A 20045-nucleotide genomic window follows, 5' to 3' on the forward strand; every position below is an offset into this window, starting at 1 on the left:
TGAAACTCTACCCGATTGATCCTTATATCCCTAACATGGGACGTGCATATATTTTGAAAAATTCAAAGGCCCTTCCCCTTCCGGAAAAAAAAAAAGAAAAAGAAAGTAAGAAAAGAAAAAGGAAATTATATCTACTCCGCTGGTTTAGGTCACTTAGTAACTGGGTAACTTCATCACAAATGTTGTTATTCACGTAAAACGGTGGCCGGAGCTATGAGTATGCAAAGCACTTTAGGTAAAACGTGTTTTGGTTGAGTAACCGGGTGCCTTCACCACAAGTGTTGTCATTCGCGTCAAAAGGCCAGAATGCGACGTTTTTTGGTTGAGTAACCGGGTGCCTTCACCACAAGTGTTGTCATTCGCGTCAAAAGACCGGAAAACGGCCTAAAGAACACAAGTCGCGGGCAAAAACAAAGGAAAAAAAAAGAAAATAAAAGCCGTGACTAAAGCAAAAGGGGAAGAAAAAAGAAAAAAAATTCATTAGTGGCCAAAGAAAAGAAAGAAAAGCGAAATCCGTCCCGACTAGGTAGATGTAAGGAGATAAAGGGTATTGTTTCAGCGTCGAGGATAACATTTAGAAATCCATAGATTTTGTGGAAGCTTGATTATCCTCCTCTATACTTGGCAAAACGAAGTGTTGTGATGTGATTGGCCTCTTACCCTCGTTATGATAAGTTAGCATTTGCATAATGTATTGCGGCGTTTGTGTTTTGAGATTACATGCACATAGTATTTCATTATGTTGGAGGCAGTAACTTTAAAGACATTGCGGCTGTCCTTTCTTTTCTTTATTGATTTATTAAAAACTTGTCACATTTCTTGGTGCTGAAAATTTTTGTGTGTAAAATCCTCTACTTTAGGCATGCCTTTTTCTTATGAAACTACTATTGTTGGTTGGGAGGAGGAGGAGATAGATTCTGGCCTTCTATTTATTGTAACAATATTTAAATTCTATTTTATTATAGTTTTCTTCAATCTTATGAATTATTCCCTTTAGATTGCCATCCCAGTATATAGCAGTAGTGCATCTTATCCATTGAAAATCAACAGATACAATTAGATACCATCATTTGGTAATATTAGGTCTGTGTCACTTTTTGTTGTTCTGCATCTTTAGTGATTTAGCATTCTTAAATCAATGTTTTTCTTGACTACTGGTGCAAAAAGCTCAACCCAAGAGCTTATCACTCGGGGTTCAGTCCTGGTAAGTCACTTGTACTGGCTTAATTCCTATCGATATTTATGTTGATCTATCTAGAGAAGTTATTTAATATCAACATCTGAAATTAAATTCGATCTTATTGTTGTGGAGATGCTGCTGATATTGCTAATACTGAATCGTCGAGTGTTGCAAGAGAAGCTGCAATACCTAGTGCTCTTTGTGCAATACATAATGAAATTACCCATATTGGTCTATTTATAATGCTCTTTGTGCTCATGTGGATGACTTTGTTGCTGGCATATTCTGTGTCTGTCTGAGCTTGTATAGAAAACTTATTTGCTTGTGAAGGTGGTCATATTTTTATTCTTTTAAATTGAACAAAATCTTGGAACTCTAGTGTTGAAGATGCTTTGTGGTGACTATTCTTTTAATGGCAGAATGTACTTTTTCTACGTGAAGTGTGAAAACTTAAGCTTTATGAACAATATGAATTTTGAAGCCACTGCATCAGCTGGCACATGACTGTTACATCTTACAAAAACCACTCTGATGTTTCTCAAAAAACTGCCGTACCTTGATTTAATAGTTTTCTCTTGTGGTCTGTTACTTGAATCGAGGTCCATTTACAAACTTGAGGGTTCATAGAGTTAATGTTTATTTGTTCGGTACCTTTTGTCGAGTCAATTTGCTTGCGAAGAGAGTCCAACTTTTATTTTAAAATTGAAAAAAATCTTGGAACTATTGTGTTGAAGGTACTTTATGGTGACTATTCTTTGAAAGACAAATTTCTTTATTCTACGGCACTGTGGAAGTTTATGGTTTATGAACATTGTGAACTTGAAGGCCTCTGCATGAGCTGGTATGTGCCTGTTATATCTTAAAACCACTCCACTGTTGCAAACTGCTTTATCGTGATGTTCTGGTCTTTCTCAGGTGGATTATTTTGTTTGAATCCAGGTCCATTTCAGAAACTTGTGGTTTTATAGGGTCACTTTTTGTTTGTTCAGGTACCTTATACCATTATTGCTCCAATATGATTCGACGGCGGAGGAATCAGATAAGACAGATGCACATGATGTTGGAACTAGCGTTGAAATAGCAAAAAACTTGCATGTTGTAAAAGCATCTCATGCCTTGTCAAGGCATTAGTGGTTTGGTTGACGAGGAGATCCCGACACCCTACAATCAGGCTGTAGCTGATGCCCTTAGAGCTTTACTAACCCCTAAACTTGCAAGCATGCTGAAAAATAAATTAGCAAAAGACCTCCTATTCACATTAAACTCAAACTTGGAGTCCCCTGAGGTAAAGGCTGCAGATTTTGCATTTTGACAAAGAAAAAACATATTGGGTGCTACTTGAGCATTGCCTCATCTTCTTGCATCAGTATCTGCATATTTTCTTTGAATGTTTGTGAAACTCAGAGCACTATAACAGGGCAGGCTTCTTAACATACCTTTTCTGATATGTATTTGTTTCTTCTTCTTTTGTAAGTACTTTGTTGATGTAGATAACTGAGGGAAAAAAGTGAGGAAAGCAATATGTTCTACATGTTTGTGTTATTAAAAGGTTTCAAAATTACGTCCTTAGATCTTCTTGGCTTTAACTACTTGGTATGTAGTTGTCATGAAGATCTATAACTGATTCAAGTTTCATTTTTTTTCTTTTCACTTTTTTACTAGCAAATCCGGGTGTGGTGGTGGCATGGATGTTTTCTGGACGTTCTGCATTTAAATCTAGAGAACTTAATTTTCCTTGCACTGGACATAGTATTTAATTCAAAGAATCTCTTGCAGGTCAACTATTGGTTCTTTTAAGGGAAAGGTTATTTGTTTGCATCTAATAGAGTATCTTCGTCCGTATATCTATCTTGTCAGATCAAAGAAATTTGGTGTTGGGCCTTAAAATCTATGCCCTTCCTATCTATGACTAGTTGTGAAGTTTCCATGCATTTCTATGTTTGATATGCAAACTATTTGCACATTTTCCTCCACCCCACCCCATCAAAAAAAACAAAAAAACACAAAAAGAAGCTTTAGCACCAGAAGTTCTTTTCACGAGCCTGAAGGTTTTATTTTTTGCATAATGATTAAGAAAAGGATATCTGTTATGTGCCAGTTATAATTCTAATCTATATATAGGTTGTCTTTCTGATAATAATTGGGGGGTGGGTGTTACTTTCCATAACTATCTAGATTGAAAATGTTTTAAACACATATACTGTAGTTCCAAGTGATGGCCATTTGTAGATGCTCTATGCCATAGTTGATGACCTTGTGGGACTCTCAGATATCATGACATAGTTTCACTTGATCTTTCATTTACAGATAATCTGGAATTCCTCCACTCGAGCAGAACTTTTGAAATTTGTGGAAGACCAGCGTGCAAGCCTCAGTTATCATGGTTCGTATGACCTTAAAGATTCGCATTCCTTTGTTTATGAAGCATTATCTAAGGAGCTCTATATTGGCAACGGGTACTTGAGAGTCTATAATGATCAACCAGATTTTGAAATTAGTGAGCCTTAGGACTTCTGTCTTGCCCTTGTTGATTTTATATCACATCTAGTCCATAATGCACCCGCTGCAAGCATGGATACTCATGTTAATAGTGATGTTACCACTGATGGATCTGCCGAGCAGCATTCTTCTGATGATTCTTCAGCATCACTTGATAGGAAAAGCTTGGAGAGGGAGGATTTGGAATTAGTTAAAAATCTTCAATACATTCTGCTATCCCTTCAGGTAGAAGTCTGGTGGTTTTTCGTCTGACACTTTTTTAGTCACCCTTGACACCTTTTTTTCTGTAATTTCTGTAAGTTCAGCACTTGTTGACAAAGAATCCGAATTTAGCTTCAGTGGTCTCCACAAAGGAGAAGCTATTGCCCCTTTTTGAATGCTTTTTTCTTCCTGTTTCTTCATCAAGCAACTCAGCTATGTGTACTTGTTCTGTCACGGTTGACAACATATGCACCTTGTGTGGAAGCAATGGTCGCAGATAGCTCTGGTTTGCTTATTTTATTACAGTTGCTTCACTCATCTCCCAGCTGTCGTGAAGGAGCTTTGCATGTTCTCTATGCCTTGGCAAGCACGCTGGAGCTAGCTTGGGCAGCTGCAAAGCATGGACGGGAGGTTTTCATTCTTGAAGTTCTCTTGCCAATACAAGGTATGCTGATCTCATAGATAGCGGTTTCTTAAGAATTCTATCTTGCTCTCTAAAATGGAAATTTTGTGTAGAAGAGATTCCATTGCAGCAAAGAGTCACAGCAGCTTCGCTATTAGGGAAGCTTGTTGGCCAGACTATGCATGGGCCTAGAGTGGCGATAACTCTGGCAAGATTTCTGCCTGATGGCTTTGTCTCGGTAATCAGGGATGGTCCTGGTGAAGCAGTTGTGACTGCTCTTGAACAAACAACAGAAGCTCCTGAACTTGTCTGGACTCCAGCAATGGCTGCATCGTTGTCTGCACAAATAGCAACTATGGCTTCGGATCTGTACCGTGAACAGGTGAAAGGACGTGTTGTTGATTGGGATGTACCTGAGCAGGCTTCTGGCCAACAGGAGATGAGAAATGAACCTCAGGTATAACTGCTTTGTGCTGCAGATGTACTCTTTTGTTTTTGATTGATTACATGGATGTTCTAAAGAACGCTAATTCTGTTTAATGACTTACATGATGTATTGTTGTCTAGGTTGGAGGGATTTATGTTAGGTTATTCCTGAAAGATCCCAAATTTCCACTTAGAAATTCCAAGAGATTTCTTGAAGGGCTGCTGGATCAGTACCTTACATCCGTTGCCGCCTCACAATATGATGGCCAAGCTGTTGACACTGAACTTCCTCTACTTCTTTCTGCTGCCCTGGTCTCTTTACTCAGGGTGTACCCCACTCTTGCAGATCATGTTGGATATCTTGGTTATGTGCCCAAACTTGTGTCTGCAGTAGCCTATGGAGCAAGCAGAGAAACAATGGCTTCAGAAACCTATGTATCTGAGGATGGTTTGTCGCAACAAATTTCACAAACTCCTCAGGAGCGAGTTCGCCTTAGTTGTTTACGAGTTCTACATCAGTTTGCAGGTAACACCACCTGTGCAGAAGCTATGGCAGCCATTAGTGTTGGGACACCCCAGGTATGCTGTGGTTTTAAGCAGCCCCCCTTTTTCCCCTCCAAGAAAATATCATAAAAAAGATGTGTTTATCTGATTAAACATCTGTTGCTAAGTTTGGTATTGTTCTGATGAGCTTTTTCTTCAGGTAGTTCCACTTCTTATGAAAGCGATTGGTTGGCAAGGTGGAAGCATCCTAGCTCTTGAAACCTTAAAGCGTGTTGTAGTTGCAGGGAATCGAGCAAGAGATGCACTTGTTGCACAGGGTCTCAAGTGAGCATCAATATCTCTTTAGACCCTAAGTTGTAGAATTGTTATGCATGTGAAATGTGCAGACGTGGTTAATGAAACAACAATGCGCATAAATTCTTCTGTGTTTTTCATGATAAATTTTCTAAGATGGGTGCATAAGTAATGCAACATCATGCAATTAGTATTTATTAGATACAAAGTAATTTTCAGCCCACAACGTGCAATTATCTGTCACCTGGGCTAAGATATTGGTGGGTGATTGAGTCCGATTTTAGAATATTATTGGGATATGCATCCTGATAAAACTACTGTTGCATGTTCTCTGTGTCATGCAATAGTAAGATGGCATATAATTATTGTAGGGTCGGTCTTGTGGAAGTTCTTCTTGGCCTTCTTGATTGGCGAGCTGGGGAAGAAATGGGCTTTGTTCACAGATGAACAGGAATGAGTCAGAAGCAGCAACTGGCCGGGTTCTTGCAATTGAGGTCTGTACCATATCATGATTTGTGTGAACACATACCTTCAGATGGTGCCTTTAGAGTAAATGGTAAATGTCTTTTATATCCATGTATAGAACATTTGCAATGAACTAACATAAAATGCCAGACCAACCTTGTGGGACAGAAGTGGTGCATAATTAGCAAAAGAAATTATGTTCTGAATTCATATGATAAGTTGCTCAAGGTGTTCTGAGTTCCATTTTTTTTAATTTCTCCAGAAATATATTTGTGTTCATAATCTCTTTGTGGTCATAATCCCTTTGCTGTGTTCGCGTAGGTTTTGCATGCATTTGCAACAGAAGGGGCCTATTGTACCAAAGTACGTGACATACTGAGTGCCTCTGATGTAAGTCATGACTCCTTAATCTGTGTTGCATTTTATCTGACCTATTATTCTTGAGTGAGTTTTTCCTGAAATTTTTAGGACAACTAGTAGCTAAAACCCTTGAATTCGTGTTTTTTGCATGAATTGGTCAACGGCTGGCAGCTTTATGTGGTCGGTCAGCTGACCGATCCCCAACTAAACTAGATCATAATGTGATACTGACTTAATCATGGTTTTGCTTTCCATCAGATTTAGCTGCATCAAATCTTGTTACTTTTAACCTTTCTTTTTTAAAAAATTATAAGCAGTCAGTCTTTCAACAAAGATGACTTCCAACCGTGGAACACAATCGACACATATGATGGTTTTTAGAATTTAATGGATCTTTTAGTAATTTAATATTCAGAGAAAGATGTCATATTTTGTTGTAACGAATCTTCCAATAGACGTTATTGGTGATGTTCCTTTTTTTTTTAGTCAGTTTGGGTAAGATTGAAAGTGATGAGCTCCTGCTCAAGTATTGTTTCATTTGGTAATTTACTGAGTTGTGAAGCTCTGTGAGTACATGTATCATGAATGATTATGCTACTCAAGATTGGTTTATGATCAGCTACCCCCAAAACCATTCTATTGTATTTGGTCTCTGAAATATGCAACTTGTTAATGGATCTAGATTTGAAACTTTGAAATAATTAAGTAGGCTGATCAATTTGAGAATTGGAGTTCATTGGGTTTAGGCCTTGAATTGGTGTCCTTTTGTCTATACCTGTATCATCCAGAATGGTACCGTGGATCACCATGAACTCTGTGTTTCCTGTTTCCATCATGTCATCTGTACTTTGTGCTGACTTATATTGAACTACTGTAGCTCTTTGCGGATCTTGGGGATCTTCAACAGCACTGAAGTGTTGTTTATATATCAAACTACTGCTGAATTGATGGAGTTGAATTAGTATCTAGTTTCTATAGAGACTAATTACTGGACTACAGACTATGATCATGATCATTCTGTTGCAGTTTTTCGCCACAGAATATGAAATAAAGTAATTTCTACTGTGATAACGAAGAATTTTTCGCTCTTATGATCATCTACATTTCTTAGACTAAATATATTATAAATTAGTTACTGAAAGAGGTTCTTTCTTATTCACTTTGTTATTTAAATAGGATATCTATGTTAGAGAAATTTTGGTTTTTCCTGCGCCAAAGGGACAAATAATAACATGGAAGGAGTCTTTACTTGATACACCTACCTATAGTTGGGTATGCTTGTTTTACAATGTTCCTAAAACGGGCGTGTTCTTTTTCAGGTAGGAGATGTGGCATTGTCTATATTGCACAGTATGGTAGCGATGATGCTGGAGAGATTGTTACACCAACCCCCAGAGTAAAGAGGATCTTGTCAAGCTCACGTTGTCTTCCACATATTGCACAAGTAATATTTTTAAGTGCCTGTCCTTCTATTGGTTTTCTGTGCTCTTGTCCCAAATTGGCCAACTGAAAAATCTACTCATACTTATTAGAATAAAAAATTGCTAAAAAAGCTGAAAGTTATGCTTATTATTGTATCTTTTGTTTATTTACCTGAAGAGCCTGAAAAATGTAAAGGTTGATATGTGGTTTCAAATAAGTTCCATCAACCTTTGTCCTCAAATATTTGATTTGTCTTCGCTTAGGGATAGTAAGTTGAGGATTATGTTGATGGATATGCGAGGGTGGGGTGTACATTTCCAACTTCTGTTAAAAGAGTTCTCTACCTACTAAATTTTGCTTGTACGTAGATCTGGTACAAGTTGGTTCAAAAGAATTATGAAGGGCTGTTCATTTTGTTTTTCCCTTCCCTCAATCTTTACTCGCTTCAACGAGCAGGCCATTCTTTCACGTATATAAAGCACTGGGCCCTTAAAGCATTCCTTCATAAAAGATTGATGTGTGGCACGTAGAGTAAAATAGGATCAGAGCTTTATCCTACAATAAACCGGTTGCCTTGCAAGCCATTTAAAATGGGAGTCAGTTGTCCGGTATTTATGCTTATCGTCACATGAGATGCACATTGGAGACTGATTGAGCAAACAATTGTAGAACGGTCACTGGAACTGTTTCACCTCCTTAAACTAAGATATAGTTTCCCTGTAATATGCACTTAGGATATCCGCGTGTACTAGTATCCTTAAACTCCTGGTGTTTTAAAGATGCAACTTTTCATATTTTTTTGTGCCTTTTCATGGTAATTATATTATAACACTTTCACTTTGGAAGTGGGGTAACTTTTGTTCCTTTCTTTGCCTTACACAGAGGTTTGAGATGTTTTCGTTATTATTTTTTTTTTTGTTTTTAAGCTGAACTAGGCAGTGGCTAGATGGTGGCTCCATCAATATGCACATTGTTTCTCAATTTCAGAGCTTTGGTTAATGAACCAAACTCTTTCCTCTATTTCTTATGTGCAGGCAATGCTTTCTGGTGAACCGACTATTGTTGATGCTGCTGCTGCTCTGCTGAAAGCTATAGTTACTAGGAACCCAAAAGCAATATCTAATTATACAGTACAGGCGCATTTTATTTTGCTCTGGCTTACCCTGGATGTAATCTTATTTCAATTGCCCAACTCTTCTCAGTGACTCATGTTTATCAAACTTTTCATGGTGGTGAGGAAGCTGCAGTTTCCTCTTCTCTACCTTTGGCGAAATGAAGTGTTTTGGGCGGCCTCTTACCTGAGTCATTGCTTTATGTACTGGAACGTAGCGGCCCAGTTGCTTTTGCCGCAGCAATGGTTTCTGCTTCTCACACTCCTGAGATTTGGACACACAAGATGCGAGCAGAGAATCTGATCCGTCAGGTAGCCCTGAATCTTCAACTGGAGTTTGCTACTTGTCTTTCACCCCAAAGCATCTTTTGTTAACATTTAGTTACTAGGAACCCAAAAGCAATGATCCGATTATACAGTACAGGCGCATTTTATTTTGCTCTGGCTTACCCTTGATCTAATCTTATTTCAATTGCCCAACTCTTCTCAATGACTCGTGTTTATCAAGCTTTTCATGGTCGTGAGGAAGCTGCAGTTTCCTCTTCTCTACCTTTGGTGAAACGAAGTGTTTTGGGCGGCCTCTTACCTAAGTCATTGCTTTACGTACTGGAACGTAGCGGCAATATCTGATTATACAGTACAGGCGCATTTTATTTTGCTCTGGCTTACCCTTGATCTAATCTTATTTCAATTGCCCAACTCTTCTCAATGACTCGTGTTTATCAAGCTTTTCATGGTCGTGAGGAAGCTGCAGTTTCCTCTTCTCTACCTTTGGTGAAACGAAGTGTTTTGGGCGGCCTCTTACCTAAGTCATTGCTTTACGTACTGGAACGTAGCGGCCCAGTTGCTTTTGCCGCAGCAATGGTTTCTGATTCTAACACTCCTGAGATTATTTGGACACACAAGGTAGCCCTGAATCTGCAACTGGAGTATGCTACTTGTCTTTCACCCCAAGCATTTAGTATTTACATTCTAAAACATGGTGGTACTTGAGTCATCCTCAATGCAAATAAGTGCTGCATTTAACGCACAGTTTTATTTTATTAGGTTCTTCAGCATCTTGGTGATTTCCCTCAGAAATTGGGACAGCATTGTGATTCCTTATATGACTATGCTCCAATGCCACCAGTGACATATCCAGAGCTGAAAGATGAAATGTGGTGTCATCGTTATTATCTTCGAAACTTATGTGATGAAATTAGATTTCCTAATTGGCCTATTGTTGAACATGTTGAGTTTTTGCAATCATTGCTAGTAATGTGGAGAGAAGAGTTAACTCGAAGGCCAATGGACCTTTCTGAAGAAGAAGCTTGCAAGATACTAGAGATTTCCATTGATGAAGTATCCAGAGAGGATGCCCCTAAGAAACCAAGTTTTGAGTCAGTTGAGGAGATACCTAATATATCAGAGCAGATTGAGTATATTGATGAGGAAAAGCTCAAGAGACAGTATAGGAAACTTGCAATGAAGTATCATCCAGACAAAAATCCTGAAGGGAGGGAGAAGTTTCTGGCAGTGAGAAAGCTTATGAGTGCTTGCAGGTATGCCAAATTCCTTGATCCTGTGTGAGGATCTGTCGTTACTCATAAAAAACGGAGACTATATGATTAAGCTTGAGAAAAAAAAAAGAACATATAGAATCTTATGAGCTGCCAGATCTTATTTTAAATGAATTAGTCGACTTGTTTAGACGCCGTTTTCACAATTAAGCTGTTTATTTGACTGGTAGAAAGTGCTCTAAAGGTATTTATGCTGTCAAGATGAGCCAAATGCTTTTTTACACGTATATATGGATATCAATATGGGTTTTAAATATATCTTGGAACTAGGAAGGACACGGGGCTATATATATATATTTAATTCTTAGATATGATACTACCTCAATTTAAGGTGTGGACCAAGAAATAAATTTAAATATATAAATTTAAGTGGCTTTTGCGGAAGAGTGAAAATGTAAATCATAGGGCTTTCCTATGAGGTTTGGACTACTTACATATGTTTCCCTTTGGTTTTGTTGCCTGCATCTAATATTTCATTCTGCAATCAGTAAACTTCTTGGAATATGATCAGCAAAGTTGGACAAAATTCCTAAGTTGAACCCTACATATGAGGGTTTTTATGAGGCATGTCTTTGGCCGGAATGCAATCCTCTTTAATTGGTTGTATTTCTTCATATTTGAGTTCCATGTTTCATATTTTCTTTTTAGTGATCTACTGCTTTCTGATTCCTCTCCCTTAGGTGAGCATGGAAGGATTGCAAGGTCCCCAGACTTGGAGGTTGTTGCTTCTCTTAAAGGGCCAGTGTATTCTATATAGGCGATATGGGAATGTATTGATGCCATTCAAATATGCTGGATATCCTATGCTCTTAAGTGCCATTACAGTGGACAAGGATGATAACAATTTTCTTTCCTCTGATCGAGCACATCTTCTAGTTTCATCCTGGGAGCTCGTTTGGTTGACGTAAATTCATCATCTGCCTTTAATTTCCATATCATTCTTCTTTAGATAAGTACTTTTTAAATGTACTTTTGCTTATGCTATTTCCATTTAACTTTCAGGTGCGAGTCTTCATCATTGAATGGTGAAGAGCTTGAGAGAGATGGTGGAATACCTCTTCTTGCAACCCTCCTTTCCTGTTGCATGTGTGTGGTCCAACCAACAACTCCTGCCACTGAACCGTCCGCTAATATTGTTGCTAACATAATGCAAAGTTTTGAGTCAGTTTGAAAGTGCGAGAACTGAGATGCTCGTATTTTCAGGATTAGTTGATGACATTGTTCATTGCACTTTATATTTCTTTCTTTTTCTTTCTTTTTTGTGTTCCATCTTTCTTTTAAACTCTTCTAATGAAGTTCATCACATAATTTTCTTTCAGTTACATTTGCTACACTTGGTGAGAAGACCATGGTGATGTTCCCAGAAGTCCTTTAGTATTGGTGTTCCGTGGTGCAGGTGACTATATATGCTATCATATCTTTTTTATCATTTGGCACCCAATGTTGTGTTGCTGGGTTCTCATTTTTTTGGATTTTTGACTAATTGAAGCGTATTTCTTCATTGTTTTTGCTACTCTGATTTAATTTTTGTAGTAATAATAGCCTTTGTGTTCTACCACCTTGCATATTTGCTTTTTTGCTGCTGAAACTCTCTTGTTCTTCATTTTCAACTTTTTTGTTCACAGCATATATAGTCAAGTAACATATTGTAGAACTCTTGTAAAGTTAATTTGCTCCTGTGGTAGAGATTGTGTTCTTGCTTGAGTGCTTGGACCCACGTTGAAATAATTTCCTCCTCGTTTATACAACTCTTTGACAGCATAAGAATTGGAGGGTGATGAATACAGTTGTTGAACAAAACCTTCCAGCCAAAAAGGTGAGAATTGATCTATCCTCATACACTCTCATTTATTATTTAAACGGGTATATAATTGAAATAATACATAAGTGGTGTTCACACTTTTATTAATTGTATAATATAATAATATATATAACTGTAAATAAAAAGAATACTAAGTTATTGCGTATATTATAAATTTGTAAATAATTTGCTATTATATTTCTTCATTTATGAGTGCCATTAAATAATTTTATAATTAACTTTTAGTATTTAATTTATTTGCATAAGATAATGGAGATAATATTTGTCATTTTTTATATTTCTTCTTTTTTGTGATGACAATTATCTCTTATAATAATATATTGTTAAATTGTGTATACTAACTTTGTAATTAGTTAATTTATGTAAAATCAAGTTAGTAGTTGAATTCTAACTTTGATGTTATATGATGATTGGATTCCAACGGAAATGGTTTATATGCAAATTATATTGCATAATAATAATTATTTATGATTTATTATATATTAAAAATTATTTGTACTGAGAAAGTCACCATTATTTTATTTATTTTATATTTTTTTGACTTATTAATTAAATTTCTTATTTTATTTGTCGTGTTGTGGAAAAAAAATATTTTAAAATTGATGGAACGAATTGGAGTGCTATAACTTAAAATTTTAATTGATTATTTAATTTAGAGATCAATTAAGAATTTAATGATTTAGAAATTACATATTGCTAGAAAAATTATTAAGTAGACCAAATATTTTAATGCGATATATATGTTAAGTAGTAAGACATCAATTAGGCTTGTTACACACACACACACACATATATATAATTATATTTGTTGTCATTATTTATGGTTTAATGATTTTGAATTTGAATGTTTATAAATTTTTACAAATTTGGTTTGAAATTTGACCAAATTCGTAAGAATTTGTAAAAGTTAAAAGATAAAAAATCACATCAATGGCTAAATAAGTCAAAATTAATTTTATATGTAAATATTTGGAACCACGTGACCAAGGCACTTATTTGTATTTTTTGAATGTTGAATTTGAATGTTTATAAATTTTTACAAATTTGGTTTGAAATTTGACCAAATTCGTAAGAATTTGTAAAAGTTAAAAGATAAAAAATCACATCAATGGCTAAATAAGTCAAAATTAATTTTATATGTAAATATTTGGAACCACGTGACCAAGGCAAAGTCAAAATTAATTTTATATGTAAATATTTGGAACCACGTGACCAAGGCACTTATTTGTATTTTTTGAATGTTAAAGTAATTATTTTTAAAGAAATTGTCTACATTCGTATTATATTATACAATTATATTTTTTTATATTATATATAATTTACTATAGAAACAAAAACATATTTATTTGCGTACTTAGAATAAGAAAATTGAATTAATTGTACATAAATTGTTTAAAATTATATTAGTATTTTGTGATTTATTATATACTACTAATAATATTTTTATATTATTATATTGTTACATATAGGGTAAATTATATTTATGGTTTTTTTTTTTTTATTTTCTGTGTACCAATGTTATAGGACAAATTACATGTTTCTGATTCTAGGACAATGGTTTTTTTTTTGTTTTATTCTCTGTGTATCAATGCTATAGGACAAATTACATGTTTTTGATTCTTACTTTTAAAAAATCTGTATGCCTTATATAATTATATTTGTCATATCATTTATGAATTATCTTTATTTCATATTATTAGATAGATATTTATTTGCTTTATTAGGCAATAAAAAAAGAAGAAAATTGATTTAATGTACAAAATAAATAAATAGTCCATATGGTTATTATATTTGTAATTATAATTGAATTTATTGTATTTATAGTTCTCATGTAGGGTTAGGAGTTAGGATATAAAATGATGGCCTTATAACTGATATTACGTCATTTAATTAATTGTTTTGGGGACATGTCATATATATATATATAAGATGATGTTAATATCATTATATATTTATTTTTATAAGTGTAATATTTTTTATCAATATTTTTGGATCAATTCCTAACGAAAAAGGGTTAAGCCTAAAACAATGAAAGTTTCAGCGTGTGTAACTTAGAACTTTTTGGAGGAAAATGTAATTTTTTATTTTTAAGTTAATCCTAAATTTATTCATTAATTATGTCAAGTTAGTTGCTTATTTTTTTAATAAAGTTTTTAATGGCAACTTAGTTATTTCTTTCATTAATTTGTTAATCCATAATAATAACTAAATAATTTTTATGGACTAATCGTCATGTACATAATAAACATTAACACTATTGTGTATAAATTTTTATAGATTTGGTTTGAAATTTGATCAAATCCGTAAGAATTTGTAAACATTAGAGATCAAAAATTATATTAGATAAAACACAGTAGCTTGTGGAAAATATATAATAAAAAAAGTCAAAAATAATTTTATATGTAAATATTTGGACCACGTGACCATGACATTTATTTTCACTTCTTGTACTCTAAAAAAATAGGATTTTTAAAAAAATTATTTACATGCATATTATATTAAAGGCTAAAATAATAAAACAACAAAATAACTTTTTTCTTTTTTTTTTTTTGTGCACTTTCTGTACTAAAAAAAGTAATTAATTAGACTAAGAATAATTTATGTACTAAAATTGTCTACATACATATTATATAGTTATAAATATATTGTTTATGAATAGTAATTATAATCATATTCTTCATATTATTATATATTTTTTCGCTTTATTAGGGGATAAAAAAAGATGAAGATCGAATTAAATAAATCGTCTATATGGTCATACTTAATAATTTCAAAGTTAGTTGTTCCTTGTTTTGTCATGTTCCTTTTAATTGATTTTGTTAATTTATTATGTGGGTATTTATTTTTTTGCACTAGTTGTTGTGGTATTTCTACGTATATATAATAAATAAATTTTATAATTTTTAAAGTAATAATTTGTTAGGTAGTGGTTTTAATAATTAAATGATATCTTTTGTGTTAATTTTTAATAGAAAAAAACTTAGATGGATAAGTCAGTTTTTTAATTTTATATGTAAGCTAATATTATTACTTTCAATTTTGATTTTGAATAACATAAAAAATTAAAAAAAAACTAATTTATTTACATTAAAATAAAACTTCAATTTATTGAAAAATTATAATATATGTTCAGAGTAATATTACTAACATATCCTTGCTTTGGATGTTTTGCAATACACTTAGTAAATAGAAATTAATTTTTAATTTATTTAAATTCTTATTTCATTTATTACAATTTGTGGCAAATATTTATTAAAATTACAAGTTCTCTAACTTTTTATTTCTTAATTGTCAAAGTTCATTAATATATTTTCAATAATAATCTAATTCAAGTAAAAGTTTTATCTCAAATTCTATTTAAAAGTTTATTTATTTCATATTAAAATAAATAATTTGAAAATAGGAGAGAGAATATTCCATGTTTTTCAATTTTTTATTAAATTATGGGCAAAAAGAATATTTATCTGGTTAGGTAGTGGTCTTGAAAATTAAACTTTATGAAACATAATTTTACTTGTATATTATTAAGTTTTGAAATTATACTTATATGTTCTGTCAAAATTTTTCATTTATATTTTACCTCTTTCGATATGATTTTACCTTTTTTGATATAATTTCGACGTAAAATGTTGACCTTGGCAAATAAAAATTATATAAACTTTGAATTTCGTCAGTCATTAAATATTTTTATGTATATTTTTGTACTTAGGATGAATATATGTTATGTATATAAAATGAAGTTAATATATGATAAGCACAAACATATTACATATAAATGTGATTGAGGGGGTAAAATTTGTGTAACTTTTTTGCTATCGTCAATACTTTTCGTCCAATCCTTAACATAGAGGGTCAGATTAGAATTTTTTTTTTTTTGAAAAAAAGTGTAATTCCCATTTTTAAAAGCGATATAAGTATAATGAACCTTAGATTAACCATTTCTCAATTATCTTCTTTAATCATATTATATTATATTATTTGATATGTTGAGGTGGATAAGTTATTTGGTCCTTATTTTGCATTATATTTAGATTTAATGGTGACTTATTGTTTTCATGAGTAGATTTGAATGTATTCTAATTATTCATAATTTCTTTAATATTATGCTTATATATTCCTATTTATATTGTAGCTATTACTTAATTTTGTTAAATTTATAATTATAATCATATTATTAATCCAATGATGGGATTGCATACCTTTAGTTTTCCTTTTCTTTTTTCACTTTATGTACTCTAAAACATAAAATTAATTATTTAGAATTAAGAATAATTTATGTACAAAATTAAACTTAAAATTAAATAATAATAGAACTTTTAAAGAATCTATATGCATTTTATAATTATATTTGTTGTTTATTTATGAATTACCATTATAATCATTTCATATTATTAGATATATATTTATTCGCTTTATTAGGCAATAAAAAAAAGAAAAAAATTGAATTTATTGTACAAAAAAGTAAATAGTCCATGTTTTAGTATATCTGTAATTATATATCATATTTGTGTTTATATATTTTCATGAATATTTATAATTTTCATGTAAAATTAGGAGTCTCACACGCTAGCACACCAAAAAATTCACACACTAGCACTTCTCTTGCATTAACTCCACTCCCGCCGGCCGGCGACGAGGAAACTGACACCGGAGATGGGGCGAACGTTGACGGTGTGGAAGACGCCATGGAGGTTATTGAAGACAAATCGCATTTTTGCGCCGAGGAAGACGAAGTGATGGGTGGCTGTTCAATGGCGGAAACCGGCGAGTTATTGCCTCTTTCACACTCACATGGGCTTGGGGAAGGTAAGGGCGGTTTTTGGGCCGGAAATAACGTTGATTTTCATGCTGGTTCGTCTTCCCCAAAATTAGGGTTTCGCGCTGCCGCAGAAGAAGAAAAGTCGCTTGAGGAAGATGAAACGACACCGGCAGTTTTGGCCATGGCTAACGATGATGATCGGATCGCTGATGGTAGGGGAGACTACCCATTGCCACGTTTGATGAGAATACAATGCGCCAAAAAAAAAAATTAGGGTTTTCCAACGACTCTTTGAGCTCCTTTAATGACGGATGCGCAGAGAAAACCTTCCCCATGGCAGAGTTTCTTCGCCTAGCTAATGCCGTAGTTGATGATGGAGATGAGGACTCCAAGAAATCACTCATGGAACTGAAACGAAGGTGGGAGGAACGAACAGGAGTCGAAACGTCTCGCCGGCGAACCACGCTGCTGCGGCCTGAAGACGAACCACCTCGCGTCAAAGGATTGCGACAGGCTGTCCGGCGAGTTTTTCGGCCGGCAACAAGGAGATTAACGCAAGAATCAGGCAAACAGATTATGGGTGCAAAATCTGTGTTTTTTTCGACGGAAAACTACTGTGAACGGAACGATGCCGGCTGTAGGTCGGAAAACTGACCTGGGGGTGGTACTTCAACGGCCGACGACGGTTGCTGATGTGGAAGGAGTGGCTGTACGAGATGCTGACGTGGAAAAATGTGTGGAGGTGGAAGATGGGATGGCTGATGAGGTGTCCCAAGACATAAAAGCCCTAAACTTGGTGATGTCACCACTGATGTCACCATTAATGTAACTGCTGACTCTGCTGATGTCTTCGGTGATGTCACACTGGATATTTGCAAGAAAACTACAACTCCTTCGTTTGCGAATCGAGCTTCTACGGGGTTATTCATTGGCAATATTCCATTGCATTGAACTCGGAAGTTGATGACAAAATTGCCCAAGTTTTTAAACTCGTCCCGGAAAATGCTCTCATTACAAATATTCACGGTAAGTAATTTTGTAATTAATTTATTTACATAGAGTTGAGAAACATTATAATAGAATAATTTATCATATTTCATGTTACTTTTTTTTTTTAACAATTATACCTTTTTTCATATTATACTAGATTATTACTTATATGTAGTAATTTAATTAATTTATGTTCAAATTATTAGTTGGATTTCGATTTAGATGTTTTATGATAAGAGGATTATAACAGTTTATACTTATATTATATTATATAATTATATTTATTCTCATTATTTATAATTTATTATATTTCAAAAATTATTATTTGTAATCAGTTCTAAAATCAGCATTTTATGTCCAAACTTCTAATTTACATGATAATTATAAATATACATAAAAATATAGAAACACAAATAAGATATATATTTACAGATATACTAAAACATGTACTATTTATTTTTTTGTACAATAAATTCAATTTTTTTTTATTGCCTAATAAAGCGAATAAATATATATGTAATAATATGAAATGATTATAATGATAATTCATAAATAATACAACGAATATAATTTATAAAATGCATGTAGATTTTTCAAAACTCATATTATCAGATTTTTCAAAAATGATATTATCATTTAATTTTAAGTTTAATTTTGTACATAAATTATTCTTAATTCTAAATAATTAATTTTATATTTTAGAGTATATAAAGTGAAAAAAAAAAATTAAGTTAGGTATGCAACCCCATCGTTGGGTTTTGTTATACTTTTTTTTTTTTCTAAATATTTGAAAAATCTCCCAAATTTGGCTATACCATCAATTTTGAAATAAATTCATATAATATTCATCAATACCTCGATGAAAGTCCTGAATAATCATTTGATATATTTTGTTTTCAAAAGAATTTCATAAGCTATATTTTTTGTTTAGTAATTAACTAAGCATTATTTTAAATTTCATATTTGTGGATATAGTTATGTATTTTATAATCATCTACTTATAAATTTAATATTAACAGTGTGAAAAAGATAATATACATATAACATGTTTATTATATTTTTTAGTTTATGAAGATAATATTTAATTTTAGCAGTTATTCAAACAAAATATTATTTTTGAGTGCAAGACATTTATACAAGAAATAAAATAATAATATTGACTTACATAAACGCCCATTCAGAATACTATTAATATTGGGGTAAATTCAGAAGTATAATATCCATGATTTTATCATAGTAGGAGGAGCTATGAGAAATAATAAATATAAAATTTCAATTTCTCTGATTTTTCATATTTGATAAGAGGCAATTTTAGTAAATATTAAAAAATAATTAGTAAAGAACAATATTAATAAAAAGATAAAGAACCATGATTTTAATTGTTTGTTGAACTATAAATATTATTTGTTATGTGCACATAAGAAAAACATGCAATAATAACTAATTAATAAAATAATTAAATTGACAAAATTAATTAATACCTACAATATAAATAAAAATATATAAGCATAATATTAAAAAAATTAAAAATAATTAGACCACATTCAGAAGAGATCTACTCATAAAAATATATAAGTGACCATTAAATCTAAATATAATGACAAAATAAGGAAATTTTAAATAATATAATATGTTACGATTAATGGAAGAGAATTGAAAAATGATTACTCTAGGGTTAAATCGCTTGGGAATTACACTTTTATTTTAAAAAAAATATTCTAAAATTACACACGTACACGGCAGGTTCCTTTTCTCATCCTATCATAGCCTCACACCACGGACGTCTGACCACTCGCCGCTTGATTTATATGGCGATACACAGTAATATAACGGAGGTATGTTTCGATTTGATAATTACCTTACCATATTACCTGATTTTACCCCCAACGTGTAGAATATTTGGTACCATGAGGTTGTCGGTGTGCCTATGTATGCGGTGACACGTAAATTGAAAGCCCTTAAACCGGTATTCCGGCTGCAAAGAAGGAATAATGGGATTTGACGTTGAATGTCCCGTTAGACAAGGGATTTCAAGAGGAGGCACAACAAT

General features: G+C 33.0%; 2 protein-coding genes across 5 annotated transcripts; both read left to right on the forward strand.

Moving 5' to 3' along the window:
• The first annotated feature begins 1311 nt into the window (after window positions 1-1311).
• Window positions 1312-7722, forward strand: LOC105179746 (dnaJ homolog subfamily C GRV2-like). 3 transcript variants are annotated; one of them, XM_011103388.2, is made up of 9 exons: window positions 1312-2465; window positions 3488-3904; window positions 3985-4325; window positions 4397-4740; window positions 4851-5288; window positions 5413-5537; window positions 5879-6001; window positions 6294-6362; window positions 7652-7722. In XM_011103388.2, the coding sequence occupies exons 3-7, from the start codon at window positions 4148-4150 to the stop codon at window positions 5952-5954; spliced, it is 1161 nt and encodes a 386-aa protein (XP_011101690.2). In that variant the 5' UTR covers window positions 1312-2465; window positions 3488-3904; window positions 3985-4147; the 3' UTR covers window positions 5955-6001; window positions 6294-6362; window positions 7652-7722. The 3 variants fall into 3 exon arrangements, with proteins under 3 accessions (XP_011101690.2, XP_020547083.1, XP_020547084.1); XM_020691424.1 differs by having other exon boundaries at window positions 3488-4325; XM_020691425.1 differs by lacking the exon at window positions 7652-7722 and adding an exon at window positions 7210-7231 and having other exon boundaries at window positions 3488-4325.
• A 1821-nt stretch (window positions 7723-9543) lies between these two features.
• Window positions 9544-18085, forward strand: LOC105179737 (dnaJ homolog subfamily C GRV2-like). Of its 2 annotated transcripts, none has more exons than XM_011103382.2 (6): window positions 9544-9771; window positions 9913-10406; window positions 11105-11328; window positions 11427-11820; window positions 12184-12240; window positions 16801-18085. In XM_011103382.2, the coding sequence occupies exons 1-3, from the start codon at window positions 9574-9576 to the stop codon at window positions 11106-11108; spliced, it is 696 nt and encodes a 231-aa protein (XP_011101684.1). In that variant the 5' UTR covers window positions 9544-9573; the 3' UTR covers window positions 11109-11328; window positions 11427-11820; window positions 12184-12240; window positions 16801-18085. The 2 variants fall into 2 exon arrangements, with proteins under 2 accessions (XP_011101684.1, XP_020547085.1); XM_020691426.1 differs by having other exon boundaries at window positions 16841-18084.
• The last annotated feature ends 1960 nt before the right edge of the window (window positions 18086-20045 follow it).

The sequence above is a fragment of the Sesamum indicum genome, unplaced genomic scaffold (assembly GCF_000512975.1).
Source record: "Sesamum indicum cultivar Zhongzhi No. 13 unplaced genomic scaffold, S_indicum_v1.0 scaffold00197, whole genome shotgun sequence".
In the NCBI taxonomy this organism is placed as follows: Eukaryota; Viridiplantae; Streptophyta; class Magnoliopsida; order Lamiales; family Pedaliaceae; genus Sesamum; species Sesamum indicum.

Coding starts and splice junctions, on each gene's coding strand:
- LOC105179746 (XM_020691424.1), top strand. CDS start 4,148: ATGGTCGCAGATAGCTCTGGTTTGCTTATTTTATTACAGTTGCTTCAC. Junction 4,326..4,396: donor AGTTCTCTTGCCAATACAAG/GTATGCTGATCT, acceptor AATTTTGTGTAG/AAGAGATTCCATTGCAGCAA. Junction 5,538..5,878: donor CTTGTTGCACAGGGTCTCAA/GTGAGCATCAAT, acceptor TAATTATTGTAG/GGTCGGTCTTGTGGAAGTTC.
- LOC105179737 (XM_011103382.2), top strand. CDS start 9,574: ATGACTCGTGTTTATCAAGCTTTTCATGGTCGTGAGGAAGCTGCAGTT. Junction 9,772..9,912: donor AGATTATTTGGACACACAAG/GTAGCCCTGAAT, acceptor TTATTTTATTAG/GTTCTTCAGCATCTTGGTGA.